This window comes from Osmia bicornis, chromosome 12 (genome assembly GCF_907164935.1).
Source record: "Osmia bicornis bicornis chromosome 12, iOsmBic2.1, whole genome shotgun sequence".
NCBI lineage: Eukaryota > Metazoa > Arthropoda > Insecta > Hymenoptera > Megachilidae > Osmia > Osmia bicornis.
In genome coordinates this window covers 7142230-7162459 of record NC_060227.1, presented here as the reverse complement: position 1 = coordinate 7162459, position 20230 = coordinate 7142230, and the positions used below count along the sequence as shown (strand labels likewise).

Sequence of the window (20230 nt, the reverse complement as noted above, 5' to 3'; positions counted from 1 at the left end):
GTTTTCAGCCCTTGTTTCAAGACCCGATCGTCTGCCTATGGAAAATCGTCGATTGTTATCGACGACTTTGCATGGAAAATTCATTCTCGATGATTTACCGTTATTAACCGACAAACACCGCAGCGAAAGGGTTAAATGAAAAGCAATTAGCCGAGCCATTTTCCAATTACAGCGAACGCACGCTGAAATAAATGAATTTTCCCAACACGTGAGTCACTCGCAGCACACGACGCGGTGCTTTGACTTCACGTGAATTTCCATGTATCTGTTAATGGAAGAGGAGAGAGGATCGAAAAATTGCCACTCTAAATTCGATTGGTTGCCGGGCACGCGGAGCAAGTGACCCGGCCGGATGTTCGACCTCGAACCTTTCATAGGTTGCTCGTGACTCGTCCAGCCACTTCTCTCTTTCTCCATGGGGGCCTTGTTCCTCGGTCTCGCAACATCCGGCCTGTCTTCCAAGGCCACGCAAGATCATACAGAAATCGGGTCGTTGAACCGACCCGATGGCTGGTTATACCGCGATCAAACGAGCAGGCGCCAACCGGAGATAAACGCTTTGGTACTTGATACATCGTTACTCTTTGATAAGCCACGATAACGCGACTACTCAGAGACTTTCTCTTCGATTGCTTTCTTCCTACTTCTTGCTCTCGAATCATCTTGTGAAAAGGTTCTTCGGTTCGAACGATTTGTCTTTGCCAAAAGATTCTGTTAGAAATTCATTCCGAGAAGGAAATACGTGTCTCGCGAGCCAGGTGCCGCGGTCTTGTCTCTAAAATAAAACGATACACTTTTGCAAGAAAATTACAGCGCACACGTGTTCATACCGTTAACGAAGTTAATTTCGCTTATGCTCGGAATACATTTGGTATCTTTCCTACTTCCGTCTGATAGAATTGTTGAATCGATGGTTACGCGTGTCCTGCAAACAGCGCACAACGTTACACTCGCGTGATCCTGCCTCGTTACGCTCGTCTGGCCGTCACTATTGGCGAAAGAACGTTACCTAAGCGAAGGTTTCTTACCGTGAACTTTGCCTTCCGTTTCGTGGTGGAAACCAGTCGCGTTTCCACGGAATATTGCGTCGTAGTCGTCGTCGTCGACAATTATTGGATTCTCGTTTTCGAGCACAGCCGGTAGCATGAGAAATATGCTAATTTCTCGCTGCTATTCGATCGAAAAAGGAAATTGCAGCCTTTCAACGATATAGGTCGTATGGAATTCGAAGTAGATGGAAAAATGATTGCTTCGAGGAGTGAACTGTATTGGAAGAAACAGCTGAGGTTTACGTAACGTTAATCGTATCGCCGGCTTTATGGAGGAACGTGGAAAAACTGATTTGTCATTGAGATATAGTAGTCGGAAAAGATTTAATTACCGCAACATCCAGCTACTTAGAATGAAATAAAATGAAATCACTGATAATACCAAGTGTCGACTTGAAGGTTCTAATTGAAAAAATGAATAATGGTAATTAAAGTAAACCGTGTGTCTCACCACAAGTGTATGTGTATCCATTTCAACAGTGAACGAGTGGATAAACTAGAATCGTGCTAGTTTCTAATATTCTAATTACCTGCCAGGCAGGGACACGCGTTTCTCAGCGATATGTCGTCACGAAGTTGAGTTCCGAGGCGAACGACGAAAAAGGCGTTCGAGTCCGAGAAAAATTTCGCGCCGCGCAAATATCCTCTTCCAAGGACACCATCTTCGGGAACCAGTCCCATAGCGAAAAAGCGTACTCTCGATAGGCTCATCGAGTCCGCTCGTTAGTACTTAGGTTTCTCGCACGCGCGAGAAAACCCGTGAGCGGAGAAACGATCCGCGCCTGCCTTTCGTTTTTCCTTCGACCAAACAGTCCTTGAGAAAATCTTCCCGCCTCGATTCTCAATTTCGTCATTCGGATCGATCAAGTTCTCTCGTTCGCGACACTTTTCTAGTTCGACGAGAAAAATCACTGATTTTCTTTCGTACAAAGATCCTTTCGCGAATAGACGGCAGGAGTATTTGTTAGACTTTACTTTCTTTGGTTTTTCCTCGGGAAAGGACAGGTATCTCGAAAGATTTAACTCGATTCCATTACGAAATTCGTACGGAGATACTTCGACCTCGTTCGCTCGATGATTCTTTCGAGAGATTACGCCGCATTTGCATACGATTGAATAAGCAGCGAGAGAAAAACGCGTCTCGCTGTTTTCACGCGGAGAATTCTCTGCTAACTATCGTTCTTTGCGCAGATATTTCTTCTAAGCTAAAAAACCATGTTGATCGACGTCTATTTTCTGTTAGTGTTAGTTTAAATCGTTCGTTAAAAATTTACCTATCAGAAGACCGGATGTTTCACAAAATTTCTGAATGAAGAACGAGAGCGCGATGCAACGTTTCGACAGAGCAAGGTGACTCAACCAAGAAACACCTGTACGGAATACCTTCTTGTCGCTGTCGTTTGTCTTCCAGCTAGTTTATTCGTAACGCGATTCGCAGAGTTGTGCACGTGCACATTTAAACGCGACGAAAGGATGTTGGTTTGCAGGATAAACAAAACGCATTGGATACTTTAATAAAGAACACTCGATGGTTAATGTATTTTTAACGAAGAAAATCAATGTATTTCACGAAGGGCAGCTGTGCGGTACGTTTCATCGATTGATTAAATGAAAGCTCGAGGCTAAAATAGAGTCACGTGTATGGCGGGAAAGCAGAAAATCAGCGAACGACGGAGGAACGTGAACGGCTTCGCGACAAAGCTTAAAAATATCTTTGGACGATCGTCGTTGATCACCGCACGTGCATGCGACGAGAATTTACTCGTCGCTGCAGTTTGACCCGTGTAACCCGTTCTTAAACGCGTTTCCAAGCGGACAGAGAGACCGATGATCTCATTTTCCCGAGCGTGCACCGATTTAACCCCTTTGCCTGCAAGATACGCATATATAACATACGTCTTCGGAAAGTGGCTACTATGGGTGCGTTGACACATTCTCGGTTCGATGGTTCGCCCATCAGCTCCGAAATGTACGTTAACACTCGTCTGGTGGCAAACGTTAACCGCGTCGATCGTCCGATTTCGATTCATTTGTTGGAAGGAGCCACGCCCCATCGACTAGTCTCGAGACAATGGACCGTTCTTCGGGGCTTGATCGAAGTCAAATATCAGGGCGGCCGTTAGCCAGCTCTCACAATCAGCTGCCTCGCGCCTGGCTCCTCTTTCAAACCGTGGCGAGACTCGCTGCTTGCGATCATTCCCTCTTGGACTTGGCCACTCAGGGGGTCCCAAGTCCTTGTCGAGTTCGTATCGTTTTTGTTTTCTTTTTCTTTTTCGGCTGCTTTCAATTATCCTGCCACCTCTTTTGTCTTCGCGTCGCGACAACTGCCTCCGTACGCTGTGTTCCTCCAAGTCGATTCATCGCGAAACGACTTCTCTGCGCGTTCGAGCGGAGTCGCGTTTTTCGTTGAGCAACTCTTCCACGAAACCGGGAATTCTCGAGATTCTGCATCTTTTTTTCTGGTGTGTCAGCAATTTCAAGCTGACTCATGGAAACTGAATCTGTCGTTACCGACATAGCGGAAGGCAAACGTTTCTTTGTCTCCTCTCGAAAAGTACAATTCCTCTTAGGGCGAGTCGTTGCCACAGTCTGGTGGATCGAGACGGATCAGGCGGATCGAAATAAAACGATAACCGTCCCTCGATCTTAATACAAGAGTGGCGATCAAGCCGAGTCGGAGCTCATTGTTTTCGAGGCTCCTCGAGGAGGGTGTGGTTGCAGGCAGCGAAATCCTTAAAAGGTTGCGCGAAAACGTAGAAAGAGCTGGCCTGGCCAGCCACGACAAAAGAACGGTTCCGTGTTGGAAAACGTCGGCCAAGAGGTAGTTGCTTTTTATCGGGCTCTTTGTCGAGGCAGCTGGTGAACAGGTGTTACCTGGCCAGCCTTAGCCGTCAGCTGTTCCGCTTCTAAACCATCTCTTCTGCTAAGCTGCAACGCGTTCGAAACGGCCGTTACTTGCTAACTAGCCAGCAAACGACCATGTCGATTCCTCTTTTTTCCTCATGCAAATACCGAACGCGACAGGAAACTCCCCTACCGCTTTCTTTCTTCTTTCCCTGAAATTCGTGACCGGAGTGCGAATCGAGGCGAGAAAATGGCCATCAACCGTGTGTGTTCGTTAAGGAAGGACAATAGGTGGACGATGGAGGTTTGCGGGCTACGTTCGGAATACCAGATAGGAGAGTTAAAGGGATTTATTGGGTGCATTCGAGCCCGAATCTTGCTTGAATAAGTCGAATCGAATTCGACGTAGTTCGGTTAACCAGTTTCTATGGACTGACCAACTTTCCTGGGAATTTGCTTGATTCGAATGCTGTTTTCGAATAGGAGCAGTTTCAACGCGTGGCTTTATTATGGTAACATGGAAATGAGTTATGTATTAGATTGTTGCCATAATGTCAGACCTCGTAGTTGTAGATTTAAACTTCGTGTTCGTTGATAGTCGTGAGAAAGTAATTCGTGGCTAGTTTCAGCTTCCTATCTCGTATAGCCTTTAAGTTATTAAGTTCCATGCATCGTCCAAATATGAACATTAAGTATATCGTGGATTTACGAGTTATTTCATATAAGAGAAAGAAATATGAAATAATGTCTTGTAAGAAACAACGTCATAAAGTATGATGATCGCACGTGTCGCGAGCAGAGGTCTCGCGATCGTTTGGACGGAACGCAAGCGTCGCTTATGAATAACGACGCGTAATGCGGCATCGTTTCGGTATCATTAAACGCAATTGACATCTGCTGACTGGCAGTTGGTTGCCAACTGGTTGCTCGACGATGGCTGGTGGTACCGTGCGCCATAGTATTTGCAGTTCCTTCGCCTCGATGTTTGATCGATCTGCTTGTCTACCCTTAACGTTATCCTATTCCTACCCGATAACTAGCTTGTCCCGCGAAAACCTCCACCTTCGTCGAGCTTAAACATCCCTATTATACTGCCATTTCAGGCTACTCGCGTGATCTTTGCCAATATTATAGGGAAAACTTTGTTTCCACGTAACCGATCGTTTCGTTGATGGAATATAAACTTTGGATCCTGTGCGGTTTATTGGAATTAATGGAACTTAAAAACGACAGTGAATCGTGGGTCTTGTTTGCGATGGTATCGGCCATTGAGATTGGAGGGATCAATTATGGGTGAAGGCGATTCGATGTTGTCGATGGATCGATTGGAGATAACGATCAATGATTATCCGAGCTTCTTCTTTTTATTGCGGTGTAAAATATAAAAATAACAGATGAATTTCCAAAAATCCCAACACTCGTTTATGAAAAGCGGCCTCTGAAAACCTGTTAATCCAGTGAAAACAGGTGAAAACGTAAGATCGGAGGGAGTTGCGGTGCTGGATTTTTCTCTGGCGCATTTTTGTCAGTCTGTTTTGCAAGCGAGGGGTGGCTCTCCCTCTGTCGACAGTGGGTGTCGATATTAGGGGTAGCGAGAGGAGTTGGAGAGGCCGAGGAGGGTAGTGGATTTGGGGGTTGGACCCGTGTCGAGGTGGGGCAAAGGTGACCCCCGCGGATCAATACCGACCCTGGTTCGGCGCCTACACCGTACTCCAACCACCGATGCTCTTGTATTTCCTCTCGAAATCGAACCACATTCCATACCTTCTTCTCCAAGAAAATTCACTTGAAACCTTCATAATCATTCGTCATTGAATTTCCTTGGAAGGAAGTCGAGGCACTTTCGTGGAAACACGTGGCAGCGTGTGCAATCCAATTTTCCTACGCGTTTTCACGAGGCGCGAAAGTAGCTGGCGTTCGAGCGAGCGTAACGGAGAACGCTTGAAACCGTTCATTGGACGGGGATGATGCAACGAAGACGCCACTCGATTACTTCACTACTTTCTCTTGTTCCGGATAAGCGTAATATCGTTCAGGATTAGAAATGGTATCGAGGGGCGAGAGGTGAAACGAGATGTTTCGCGAGCGTGACGAGCACGAAGGGCGTCTCGTGCTCGCCGGCCTGTTTCTCTTCTCCTTCGACGCGGCAAATTAAATTCGAGCTTTCTCGAGCGTGTCTCCTGTTTCTCGCGAGCCTAATAACTTATTCCTTCGACCCGTTGATGATTAATTTACCAATGTTTCGCAATAGTTCAGAAAGTAAGAGTAAAGGTGCAGAGCGTCGAGCAGCGTAAAACTCTTGATACCGTGTAAGCAGGGACAACGGTGCGAATTAATGTCGAATATATTATTCGTACTTGGTACATGCTTGTTGTTGAAATATTGTTGCAGCTCGGCGCGATTTTATCTGGAAAGATATTATAGAGATTGCAACACGTATACCGGCGTACATGTGTTGTGCATGCGATAGAGAAAGATACAGGGGAATTCGAATTAATGGAGACAGAACTGCCACGGATGGCATGTGATTATCGCATTGATTGCCATTGTAAATTCACCGAAATTTCTAATTATAATTGCGGATATTTGAATGCCTATTATCAGAATGTTCTACCATTCAAACGCGCTATTATTCAAGCAGTACATATATCCCTGTAGAGTAATACAGCGTGACGAAAATGCTTGGAGTGATTGTAGCAACGGATGTTTAATAATAATTATTTAAGTATAAAGCTTCCATCGAAGTTGAATAGCGTGCGCAAGAATGAAAGTCTCTGGATAAAAGCTTGTACAATTCATTGTCATTTATCGGTAGTTGGGTTATTTCTTCTAAAATATTCCATGACAAATGTAAGAAAAGCGAGAGGTCATATTGAAATTTCATTTACGATAGAATTTCGGCGCTTTGAAAAGATTCCAAATTTAATTGGCAATCGTGAAATTGAGCAATCTAAATCTTGAAACTCCGCTTCTTAGAATCTAACGTTCAAGTTTCTACCTCGACGGCACAGATTTTTCCTTTTCTTTGACAATGACGCGATTTCTCAAGGGTTCTCTACGACCCTCAGGAGATCTTTTGAGAACTTAGCAACGAAGAAAGAGGATGTTTGCCTTCGAAGTAGGATAAAAACCTAATTTGTCGACGTCGCAGCTCGTTCCAGAAGTTCTCTAACGAATTTCAGTAGCATCCACGAACCAGCTCAACCACCAACGAGAATATTGAATTAAAGAAAAAAAGAAAGGGAAGTGAAACTTCAAACTTCCATTAAAAATTCTTTTTTAAAAAGGTTCGCGAGATCAGAATTTACTCTTCTGCTGAATTTTTCGTGGTAGATTTTTTCAACGAGAGTAATAATCTCGAGCATAACCGAATCGACCGGATCCAGGATGTCAGTGTCCGGTGTCCGCGGCCGGAAGTGAGCTGTGGCGAACGGATACAGCTAGTCACGTGTCTCGTTGCGTGGTATTACGTCACGAGAACGAGATGAAAAAAGGGCAGCTGGAAAAATTGAGTACCATCCTCGTACCATATAACATATTTTAGGAATTTAAAGCCATTTTTGCAAGCTTGGTACGATTGAATCTGCATCGATCGTGTTTTATTTCTCGATTTCACGTGGATCGTTTTCTATTCGTTTGTTTTCATTTCCGTGTTTTCAAGCATGAAACTGGTGAAGAATTATGAGAAAAAATGTGGCTGTCACCAAAGGGAGAATCTGTTCGTTTCTCTGACAAGATTGAAAGTAGAGGAGGAAGAATGTCGACAGTTCGAGGTCGATTCAAAGTGAGCTTTAAACAATTAATTTAAACGTTAATCACGATAGTTAACCTGTAATTGGGACGAACGGGATAGGTCGACACTCGGTTTTTCCACGTTCGAGTGGTTTCCTCGAGAAATTACGGTGGATTAGTTCGAGGAGAGCTGGGCTCTTTGATGATCGAACGAGAGGAACTCGATTCCGCACGTTTGCCTTCCTCGAAATCGCTGCTTTTTCGCTCGTTCCGGCGCGGCGCGGCGATAAAGCGGAATTCTTCGTTGTTATCGAGCGACGCGACCTTCTGTACACCTCGAAATTTACATGAAACTGGTACGCTGCTACATTTTTATCGCGATCTGTCGGTCGGGCGCAAATAATCTCGGTCAATGATTAATTCAACGAAATTCGAGTTATCGTTTAACCTGTTTCCTCTTTCAAATTGCTTTCGTGCTTTGCTTTCCAATCCTCGCGGGGAAAATTGAAAAGGCAAATTCGATTAATCCACGCGCATTCGAACGTGACTCCTTTTACAAAACGATGAAGTTTTACAAAAATTTCAATTGCCATCCGTGGATAGGAAAATCCTGTTGGAAGCTTGTATAATCGATTCATCGATGTTGTTACCGCGAGTTGGCGGGAAAATGTGCGGGACAAGGTACAAGCTGTATCAGGGGGGGAGTTTTTCTACGCGCTTTCGAACGATGTCTCGTTTCCAGCGAACAATTTATACGCGACATCAAACGCGGTGACCAGTTACAAGACCGAACGACCGTGAACACAATGCACCGGCAATTTATTACGATATTATTCGACGCGATCGTCGTGCCAATAACTATCGCGATACGACCAGAATTTACCCATCGATGTGGCGAACTTTGAAATTCGATTTTCTCTGCACAACCCTCGAACAAACTTCAAAACGCCCTATTGTCCAAACAATTCTCCCTAATCATCCCTCAAATCCCATGACTATAAGAATAGTCCCAAAAATATTCTGTAAAGATTTTCACCCATGAAAAAAATCCATCTTTGTACCCCTAAATCTGATGTGGAGGAAGGACAACTAATTAACCAAGTTTTTTCCATTATGTTCGCGTTCCAGGTACAAAGCGAATCGTTGCGTGAGCGGGGGCGGTGGCCGCGGAAACGGTGCGACTGGCGGTACCGGAGGCGGTCTAGGTAACGGAGGCAGCGGCCGCGGAGGCGGCGGGGGCGGCAGCCCCGGTAGGGGCGGAGGAGGAGGCGTCGGCGGAGGCGGCGGCGGAGGAGGCGGAGGAGGAGGAGGAGGAGGTCGCGGTGGAGGAATAGACGGTGGCGCGGTGCCTGCTGCAGCACCACCGACCGTCGGCCATTACCACCACCACCACCACCATCACCATCACCATTATCATCATCTCGTCACCACGACCACCACGACTAACACCACCACCACCACTGGCGTCACCAGGCATCTCAGGCACAAGCTACCCCTCGGCAAGCAGTGCCTCGAACACCGTCATCAGCACCGGCATCACCATCGGTCCCCCTATCGGGCCTTAAACATGGGCCAAAAGATTTCAGGTTAGGACCACGATGATGATACTGATGGTGATGATGATTTCTCCCGTTTATTCTCGCGAATGAAGGTAGGGATCTATGCTTCGGATAGGATCAGGATAGAATCAAGGTAGATTATATGTAGTTGCTTCGAATGACATTTATGCTTGGATAGATTTCGAGTACTTTAGTCAATTATTTATTTATCAGCTTTGAACGTACAATCGTTTCATTCGACCGAAATAGTTGGTCGGTTTTATTTATAAATTCAGGGATGATCAGGTGTCTACAGGTTGCGAATGAAGAAAGAAGCTAATGAATATTACAGTCGATTTCCTTGCTCGAAGCGCAGTCACGTCACACGATGTAACGCTCGCGAGATTAACTTTAGAAGGTTGATTCACCTCGTCGAGCTTCGTCCAGGGTCAAGGCCTTTGAATGCTCTCGATCTTACCTGCCCGTTCAGGTAGAAGCTCGAACAGGTCCTTCAGACTCTATCCTCTGGCGAGGAACGTGCTGTGGTAAAACCGTACTCTTATAAATCGTCCCATTAATCTTATTTTAAACAGCCTTCATTCGCTTTCAAACGAAAGGCATTAAATTATAATATAGAAGATGGAAATAGAATTTCCCAGACGAGAAATTGGGAATAGAGTTAGAATGGAATAATCATATTGTATTAATGTGTCCTTAATGCGTACATTTTCACGGTGGCAGTCAACGGTGTTAATCAATTTCATCGATCGTTTATGCCCATCGCTCGCGTCCGTCTCTCATGATTTACGCTGGCCATTTGCCCACTTCCGGCGGTGCATTCTGTCTCTCGATGACACGACCCTGTGCGACGTTCTGTTCTCCGCAGCCATGCCACTCGTCTTTTGGGGAAAATTTGTCGTCCAGAACCGCGGTCGATTTGCAGTTCAGCTGCAACCACGAAATTTACGAGTCTCGGATATATTGTGAAAAGGACATAAAAAAACGTAGCCCAGACCCCAAAACCCGCAGAAAGGAGAACGGTGTCGGACAAGGTCGGAAACAAAAAACCAACCACGAACGTGTCGAACCCGAAGGAGAGGATCGTAGGGTCGGCGCAGACCGGATACAAGCAAGACCGTGAAAGGGCCCTTCTTAACCAGTGCCCTTCGGCTTTTCGGCCAGGAGAGACCCTTTGAAATCCTCCCGGTCCTTTCCAGAACCCCTCGTTTTAGGACCCTCTCGAACGCTAGCGGCGGGTAACAGCTGCCAGAGCAAATAAACCCAACATCCAAGGATATCGCCCTGTGTTCGTTCGTTCGACCCTAGGTTAAAAGAAGGACCAAGAAGGCAAGCCGTTGAATTTTCAACAATCTACAGTGGCTGGACAATAGCCAAAATTTCGGTTGATTCGAAAGATTTGTAAGAAAAAGTTGATAAATTGATTTTATACATACAATAGTAGAGTTCACCACAAAGTATCTCTCCAGTAATTATTCCTTAGAATCTTAGAGTCTTAGCTTTCGAGTAGGATAAATTTTCAAATGTGCAAATGGGTGCAACTCAGTTTTTAATAAATTCTTTATAAAATAATATTTAAGATGAAAATAATATACGAGATTTTCCTCCAGCTAACTCCGATCTCTCGAAACAGCCTACGAGACGATCCTTCGTAAACCTTAAACTCGAGCCTGCTGCGACCAGGGATGGGTCGGGATGGGTCGGACCCTTCATTATTTTTCTTCCACTCTTTTTTCCCTGTTCCACGGCAAATCTTCCCCTCGGTGTTGGTGCGTAGCTGGCAGGTACCCGACCGCACGATGAATCCCTCAGACGCATCCTGAATTATTAACGACCGCGTGGAAATGTAGCCTGAAGGGAGATTCGGCGATCCTCGAGAAGGATCATGAATCCTCACGGTTCATCGTTGCAGATGGATTGACTTTTCAAAGAGCATTCCTCTCGTTTATGAGAAATCTGTCCATAGCTTTCTCACGCAAGTTTTACTCTAAAGTGGGCACGTACCCTTAGGTTTGTTACATTAGGTGAATAGCTGACGTTAGCGATAGGGGAGGCGAGTGATGGGTGAAATTATTATTCCAAATCTTCTCTACTCTATCAGCTATTTCTTAGACAATTATGCGAATATATAGAGGACGTCCTGTTTCCTGCAGGCGGCGTGAAAAGCGTGACACGCGAGGCTGCAGCTGGAACAGTCGGTGGAGTGAGCGTCGGCGGTGGCGGCGTGGTAGCGTATAAACCAGTGGTACCCAGAGAGCTGGCGCAACATTTCGCAAGGCCACCACGGCTCGATGTTCTGTTCGACATGCCACCCGCCTCGCGGGAGACGCAGATTCATCACAGCTGGAACGCCAACGATCGTAGCCTCAATATATTTGTCAAGGTACCAGTCTGAATGAATCGAAATTTCTTCCTTAACCCTCTGCTGGGTGTTCCGGATTCAATGCAAATCGTTGCTCTCAAACGTTTCAGGATGACGACAAGTTAACGTTTCATCGGCATCCCGTGGCCCAGAGCACAGATTGCATAAGGGGGAGGGTGGGATACACGAAAGGTATGCACGTGTGGGAGTTGTTTTGGAGCACGAGGCAAAGAGGCACGCATGCCGTGGTGGGCGTCGCGACGGCAGAGGCACCGCTTCACAGCGTCGGTTATCAAAGCCTGGTCGGCTACAACGAACAAAGCTGGGGTTGGGATTTAGGTAGAAATAAACTTCTTCACGACTCGAAGAACAATACCGGTATCACGTATCCGGCCTTACTCAAACCCGACGAAACGTTCATCGTTCCTGATAAATTCCTTGGTAAGCATCGATTAATCTGTACGAATCCACTCGCATTATACTTTTCAAGGATTATGACTGACTCGCGAGCTGGGTGTATTCTGTTTCCAGTGGTCCTGGACATGGACGAAGGTACGTTAGCGTTCGTCGTGGACGGTCAGTACCTTGGTGTTGCGTTCAAAGGACTCAGAGGCAAGAAGCTGCACCCTATCGTTTCTGCTGTGTGGGGACACTGCGAGATCACGATGAAATACATCGGTGGACTTGATCGTAAGTATCGATGGAATGGTTGGAAATGAATTTCGTGGAAATCCTGAAATTTATTCATGATTGTCGGTTTGGTTACAGCCGAACCTTTGCCCCTCATGGACCTCTGTCGAAGAGTAATTCGGAAACGAATCGGCAAGGAGAAGATAGAAGAAAAGGTGAACGCTTTGAGCCTACCGTTAGCATTGAAAACTTACCTCCTGTATCGCGACAGGAGGTAACCACCGAACGGTATCTTAAAGGAAACCACCACGATCGCGATTGTGAACACCACCGCGCTATTATTATACCGTTGCCACCACGACGCACAGGGGAACGCCCGCTACCCCGTCGCCAGCCACCGAGCACAACAGCCCATAAGCCGCTTCTACGATCTATGGTGTTTGTATCCGTGTCGTCAGGATAATAAGTCAAGACGAGCAACAACAGCGTCACGATACCTAGCTTGGTCGATGATTCGTACCTTGTTCTTGTACTCGTGTTCGTTATACTCGTCGTCATCGTTGGCATGCTCAACGTCGTCGTCGTCGTCGTCGTCGTCGTCGTCGTCGTTGTCATGTTCATTATCGTCGTTGTTGTTAATAACCTGATCGTTTATTCGTCGTTGTCGTTCTTGGATAAGATCGAACGACGCTTTCACACGGGGACAAGAAAAGAAGAACATAAAAAACGCGGAACACACGCACGAGCCGGTTATATAAATATATATATTGTATATCGGGTCTAGCTAATTATTTAGGTGATATTGTTGTCTTGTGTTAAAACGTCTTGCACGATTAAAATCGTGACGAAGTCTTTATTGATTGTTAAATGATTGAAACAGAGCACGGTACTCGTATGCGATTTGGGGTATCATCTCTCTTTTTTTAGTTCGATAGCTTTTTCGCGTATTTTCGCTCGACGCTGGCTTGTCTGTCTGTTTGTCTGTTTTCTCCTTTGAATTGTTGGAAAAAAGGAACGCGTTTTGTGTGTGGCGAAAAATATCGGATGGAAGATCGAAGATCCAGATTTAATATGGGCTATAGAAGATACGCGCGTGGCTTGAGCGAAGGATGAAAATCAATGAAATGATCACGAAGAAAAAACCAACGAACAGCGCTTCAAACAGAGTTGGCCAGTAAAAAAAAGCAACACGTTAGACTTAGTTAGAGTCTGAAGGCTGATACAGGCAACGTTTCGATGATTAGTCAAACAATGGGTAGCGGGCTCCTTCTAGTCCGGCCACTGCGCGAATAATTAATCACGAAGACGATGAACAGCAGCAACAGCAAGAAAATTAAACGATGTATTTAGAGCGAAGAGAAATTACCGAAGCGGATTCTTGAGTGGAGAACAATTTGTCAGATAGAAGAAATGTGTACAGTGATGTAAAAGCCAGCCGATTCGAACAGCCACCTTCCAATAGACTCATTTTTCAAGTATTTTCTAAGCATGCTAGATCTAACGAAAAAAAAAAAAAATTATAGTGATGTGCATGAATCGTGGATGGACACGCGATGTCGAACGAAAGGGAGAACGTCAAGGTGATTCGTTTTAATGAACGCGCCTCCCGAATTTACGTGTTCTTCTTCTTTTTCTTTTCTCTTCTGTTCGTTAGAGATCCCGCAAACGATACGTATCGTAGCCTAGAAACAAATTGCAAACGAAGACAACGGTCAATGAAATGCACCACCTTCGAAGGGTTTGATTTTGAACTAGCAGCGAGAGACAAACACGAATTACCTCGAATTATGTTAATTGAACACGATCGAAACGAAGATTAAACGTACGTAGTTAAACTTTAGGGCGAGCAAACGAACGAATTACCACGGGGCATATGGCTGAGAAATATTCCAAACACGAATTAAAACTGTCGACAGAGATAAAAATGATAGCAGCGACACAGTGTATATGTGTGTGTACGCGCGCGCCCGCGTTTATACGCGTATTATTCGATACGAACTACGGCGACGATCCAGACGATCATTATTGAGGATGATGATAACGATGATGATTATGATAATGATGATAATGATGATAGCAAACGATTATAAACGGGCGTGTTGCTACCTATAACTATTAGCATGACAAATTATGACTGGTCCCTAGTAACTCTTTAATCTTACGTTTGTCGCTTAAGTTTAATGATAATGTGCCGATATCGGCGATGTCGATTTGTACATAGGGTATAATTATAATAATGATAATAATAATAATAATTATAATAATAATAATAATAATAATAATAATAATATCTATCGGTACAACAATGAATGTATTGTGGGTAGTGATTGTATCCAAGACCGTAAGAACGAACCGAATGCGAGAGAAGAAAAAAAAAATCAATTTTATCGTCGTGCAAAATGCAGAAGCAAAAAACGCTGTCGTATTCTTCTTATTCGATTTTAAACAAGTTTTTAAGTTTATTGCATGATACCACGCATTGTTGTTCATTCTCCTCGACCGAGTTCCATCGGGACTCGCATCAAGAACGCGTCTTCCAAATTGCCTGATTGAACACACACACTAACACACACATATACTTGGTGAATTTTACGATTTTCTTTTATCTCTCTCTCTCTCTCTCGCTCTCTTTGAAACGTACCATAAATACAATTGAGAATCAGTTTTGCTAGCCATTCCCGAAAGACACGCACGATCTCGCAATCGGCAACCGTTGCAAGTATCTTGCGGTCCTCAATACTACGCACACCCAATTGCTGTCTGTTAGCAATGTTCGCCTTCGTAATCTTTGCTCGATTCTTGAACGGAGATGTAGAGCAAAATAAATAGAAAGATTCGCGGTGAATCAAAGAGTAGGAGGAGGAGGAGGAGATATGAGCGTACGAACGAGCGCCGCGATTATGCGAAGCCGATCGAACAGAAACAAAACGCTTTGTCGACGGTCGTCGTCGAAATGAACCGGTTAACGTCACCACGGTAGATGATTACCGCGTGTGTTCTATCAACGTCTCTTCTCGTCGCGAGAAGCTGCTCGAAACCCTCTCTCGATTTGCCGACGAAAGCAGAGAAAAATGAAGTAAACTCTTCTCGATTGCGTTAAGAAGAAGAAGAAAAAAAGATGTTTCCGGATAGAATTAAACAGACAAAGCACGTAAATAAGCGAGTAAATCGTATTAAGGGTTAAAGAACACACCACACACATACACACTTGTAGAAAAAGTACATACGAAGTTACGCATTGTGGACGCGCGTTTTAAAATGAAAGTGAGAAAGAGAAAGAAAGGGAAGAAAGTGAGATTTCACAGGCGCAGAAAAGACGGTACAATTTCTTTTCTTTTCTGTGGAATACACTTTCCATCTATTGATATCGTCGTGTGCTGTAACTATTCTCTATTTTATTGTAATACAAATGAATCCCTTTTTTTTTTCTTCTTTTTTTTTTTCATTTTTCTTCATGCGCGTGCCACGTTCCAAGCATGAGACAAGGACAAAAAAAGAAGAGTATATAGCGTTTAGAATGTTGTATATATTATTAATTAATGATTAATATTAATATTATTGTATCGGCTCCGATAGTTTAATTGATGAATATCACATTAGTCGGCATAATTGTGGATTCTGTTTTTTTCTACGATAGGGAAGACGATCTATATTATATTACGCGATCGATCGATTGACAGTGTTTTGGATCGTGAAAAATTAACCGGGCGGACTTGAATAACGTTTAGTTTCTTTTCGCGTTAGAATCTTTTATTCAAAATCGCTATCGATATTTCGAACGGAACATTGATAGATTACGAGGCGAATAAAGCAAGTGAAAAGCAACGAAACGTATTTTAATATCGACGCGTATTGATTTTTTTTCTTTTTTAAACATAGTTTTATCTCGTCTAGTATATAACTTGTTTTATTTTTTTATTTTCAAAGAGTTTCTTGTTTTGTTTTTCATTTAATTTTTGATTTTACTTGCCCCTGTCATTTGCGTGAATTACTTCGCACGTAAAATTGTTTGTTTTATTTTTTTATGTTTCATTGTAATTGAACGACACCTTTGCGGGTCGAATCGACTTTACATTCATTCGACAACGTATTTTTATTTGTAGCTCGACACGAGGTTCGATCGACCCAAAGACGAGACCGAGTTTTACTCGATCAATTTTTTTTTTTTATAATTACATTTTCAATCTCATCGACACTTTACGATTTCTTCATGTCTTCGAATCAGCGAATTTTTATGTAGAGAACTATCACATTCTGAATTATCAAGACGTTAAATAATTACTGATTGTGAGAATACGTTTCATTTTCCAATCTATACTTTCCGCTCATTACCTTAATCATAGATAACCGATCACTCGATCGGTCGATCGATCGTGCGACACGAAAAGTACAGTAAAAGCCTTTTTGCTCATCATCATTGAAGTTGAATGCGACGACGTTCGATTCGTTCGCATCTGTCGCGAGAAAACGAAATGAAGAAAAAGAAAATCATAGAATGAGTGTCTCGAAATGTTTTTTCGCGAACTGACTGCCTGTTGTGCAAACAAAAAAAAAAAACTACGTTGCCTCGACAAATGTGTCTAATTTATTGACGACGCGATTATTATCAGGACCTTTAAGCTGCGTGCAAGTGATAACGAAAGATAACCGCGTGCGTGTGCGTGTGTTGACAAGAGAATGAGTGAAGAGAAAGAGAAGGGGGAGATCTGGTATACCGGGTGGTCTTCGATAAAATTCGTTCTTTCTCCATTAATTTCTTTTTCTTTAAATAAACGAATTTGCGAATTTTAGCTGAAATTTTAGATAACACGCGATATTTGTCGCGTCAGTCGACAGGGGATGAAAGAAGCTGATGTTAACGAGAGACCATTTCCGGGCGGTCCATCTTCGCGAGCGTGTCTTACGCGACGTTCTTCTTTTCCTCTTGTGTATTTTGTTTCTCCGAGATAAAAAAATGAAAAAAAAAAATAATAATAATAATAAGCCTGGACTATTTGCAACGAGCGATCTCACGTCTATTTAAGCATAAGTTTACGAGTTTAGCGTGGTGTATTTGCTGTATAGCGGCGAATGAACGCGAAGAAAATTTATAAATATGTAATGCCTTAATGTTCTATCGATAAATAATGGATAGCGTTACTGTATAATTAGTTGTGACGCGATTAAAATGGAAGAAAGGAAACGACACGATATAGGATTCAAGAGAATGAAATGAAATGAAATGAAATGAAATGATTGTGAGGAGCGAAACGAACGAACGAACGAACGAAGAAAACGAGCAAGCATAACTGGAGAGAAATATACGGACAGACAGAGCAAGATTAAATAAAAGGAGTGTGCAGTTGGTGGTGACCGTTTGTCTCCATTCTGTTCGTGATTTGATATTTTTTTATAATTCAAACGACGAGAGAGAACGACTGGAGAGAAGAAGCGAGTATAAATGGAGCGTGTATAGAGAGCGGACTGCTATCTAAAATAGTTCAGGCTAGATGTCGATGTTTGTAGCAGATAAAGGACAAAAAACACAACACACAGCATATTGTAATTAAAATTAAAAGTCATTAATACCGCCCGCTTTTTCATTCGTCCGTCGAACGTGTACCGACTTCCACTACAAACCTCAAGGTATTATTTCTTCGTACAGTCCCACGTTTTATTTTTTATTCTAACAATGTTTTTTCTTTTCAATTTTAGTCATTCCCTTTGCGTATCGTGAGACGATCCTGTCTTTCGACGATCCTTCAAAGGAGGCGATTGATCGCAAGCTCTATAAAGCACCTCGCAATCCTCGCCGCGTATCCCAGCTTCACCCGCATCTTCCACCAGCCGATCCCAACCGGAGGTTGATTTCAAAGACTTCCCTACGCTTCGTCTGAAACATCGTGCAAAACGATACGCTACAGAATTCGCTTATCTTTCTTCGAGGAAGAGGCGAAAGAATCTTTAATATTCCATCATCGTGTGCAGATGACATTTCCGGAAATAAGAGCCAGACACGTTCGAGTGTCTGATCCAGATTCCATTTCTCTCGAGACAACGCTCGGAGGGATATTAAATTTTCAAGACGCGTCGGGACAGAAAACAATAAGAAAAAAAAAATGGAACTCACGTTAAGTACTTGGCCAGTACTTTACCAGCTGCGCCGAATGCTTTTAAGAGCTTTCGATTTTCCAGGCAAACTGTCCTCTGTATGCAACGTATCCTGGCGTCCTCGTTCAGAACGTCTTCCTGTTCTGGTGTCTGTGAAAGCAGGTTATCAAGAATTTCTTCTTTTTTATTTTCAATTACTCAACTCGATCGAATTTGCAAGCGTTCCTTAATTTAAAAAAATGATTCTTTTACCACAGAATTATAACCATAAGCTGCGTAGAGCTCCCTCTTTCTCCTGGCCGACAACACATCCGTCAACATGTCTCTCCTCTTCACAGTCGCGATCGTGTTCTGAATTACAGCGAACAGCAACAGCAAACCGATGAAACTAACGATGACCAGCTGCTTGGAAGATGGTCCAATTGGATAATCGATCGAATGCGCCACAGGATAGCCAAAATATGGATGATCGTACACGTAAGGAACGCTGTCGCTTCTGTGATGAACGAACGTTCTTTGAGGTACTGGAAAGCATAACATCGTTACGAACGATTTCTCTTCCTTTGATCATAGCCTCGGAGAGGGAAACTTTACCAGGGAGAAAATGATTTGGCGGTACAGGAGGGTGATGCAAGATCGGCTCTGGTGGACGCGCAACATCCGGTCGAAGAGTAGCCTCCATTTTACTCGATGCTTCTGTGGTAGAAGCATTCCCGACGAACTGATACTGAGCCTCGATTAAATTGATTAATATACCCAATACTGGTAAAACTCTTACTATGGAAGAGAACATTTTTCTTATTATTTTTATTTGATTAATTATTATCAGAGTATCACTTGCGTTTCGTATAGATGTTCACTGTGTACGTTTCAATGAAAAACGGATGAATTATGGTGCCCGACTGACGGAGGGTCGACTAGCACCGTGATCTTAAGAAGGTCGAGAAAAGAATAGCTTCGTGACGTTGGCAATTCGATCCTAAACGAACCGGTGAAAAATGTACGGGCAATTTTCTGAATTGCCGCCCATCATTCGGCTCGCTGAGCTACGGCTTCACGGTGGAAAACTGCTGCTTTTTATTCTCCTAAGTAGACGTCGTACACTGCGTGCACCCTGTAATGGCTACCCACGACTCGTGAAAGAATGTTTTATTTTCTTGTTCGAAGACGTGCTTCTGTACGAGGTGAAACGACGTCGACGGTTTCTAGGTAACTTTCTTTTCATGATATTATTTTTTTTATTACATGGAGAAGTTTAGATTTTATCAAACAAAAAATTATGAACTCGGCATTTTTTTTTTCTTTTTTTTTGAGTGAATATTATTTACTCTTTGAATCTTAAGTCAATCTTAAGATTTGACGAGGAAACAGCTGACTCGTTGCTAGCCAGACAGACAGAGCAAAGAACATCATCCCCTTTAGTAGGGCTCCAGACAGACGAACCCTCTAGGCAACAGCCCTCGACCGTCCCATCGCCATAGCAACCCCTTGAATTCAGCAACCAACCTAACCAACCGATTTACCCACCTCCTAGCGTTGTTCGTTGTTCGAACATTTACATCAAACACACTTCTCCCTTTTTTTCCCTCTTTGTACTAGAAATCAGGCAACCCTTTGTTTCTTCTACGCGTACACCTGTGTACTGTGTGCCATTGTTCGGCTTATCGTTCATTTTTCGAAACGGAGGACATAACGTTATCCTTCTTCTTCAGTTATTAGAATAATCAGAGTGTTGAAAAGTTTTCGTGAACTTTAACGAGGTAATCATAAAATGAAAAAAAGAATTGTACAACATCTCGTTAAAGTTTTCTGGTAGCTCTGTTCTACGATACTTTGTTGGAAAATCATGTTCCCAAAGATTTAATGAGAAGAACGGCTCTTGAAAGCTGCCTCGAAGAACTGAAAGTTCCTGAGGTGACTTTGAACAAGCCATGAAACGATCTTCGTAACTTTTCCATATCGTCCTT

At 43.5% G+C, this 20230-nt stretch overlaps 2 protein-coding genes across 6 annotated transcripts in view; one reads left to right on the top strand and one right to left on the bottom strand.

Annotated features, from left to right (window-relative positions):
• LOC114876569 (protein gustavus) overlaps positions 1-17745 on the top strand; it is a 137783-nt gene extending 120038 nt beyond the window's left edge. For all 5 annotated transcript variants that reach the window (XM_029188208.2, XM_029188209.2, XM_029188206.2 and 2 more), the window contains 5 exons: positions 8754-9211; positions 11335-11564; positions 11654-11984; positions 12075-12233; positions 12312-17745. In XM_029188208.2, coding sequence (XP_029044041.1) covers positions 8754-9211; positions 11335-11564; positions 11654-11984; positions 12075-12233; positions 12312-12451 — 1318 coding nt within the window. In that variant the 3' untranslated portion in view covers positions 12452-17745. The remainder of the gene's footprint in view (positions 1-8753; positions 9212-11334; positions 11565-11653; positions 11985-12074; positions 12234-12311) is intronic.
• A 122-nt stretch (positions 17746-17867) lies between these two features.
• On the bottom strand, positions 17868-18846 carry LOC114876570. The gene is made up of 3 exons (XM_029188211.2): positions 18516-18846; positions 18283-18413; positions 17868-18045 (listed from the first exon to the last, which is right to left on the bottom strand). Exons 1-3 carry the CDS (start codon positions 18801-18803, stop codon positions 17868-17870), a joined length of 597 nt encoding a protein of 198 aa, XP_029044044.2. The 5' UTR covers positions 18804-18846.
• Between the last annotated feature and the right edge of the window lie 1384 nt (positions 18847-20230).

Coding starts and splice junctions, on each gene's coding strand:
- LOC114876570 (XM_029188211.2), bottom strand. CDS start 18,803: ATGTTATGCTTTCCAGTACCTCAAAGAACGTTCGTTCATCACAGAAGC. Junction 18,414..18,515: donor CTTATGGTTATAATTCTGTG/GTAAAAGAATCA, acceptor CTGCTTTCACAG/ACACCAGAACAGGAAGACGT. Junction 18,046..18,282: donor GTACTGGCCAAGTACTTAAC/GTGAGTTCCATT, acceptor ACGATGTTTCAG/ACGAAGCGTAGGGAAGTCTT.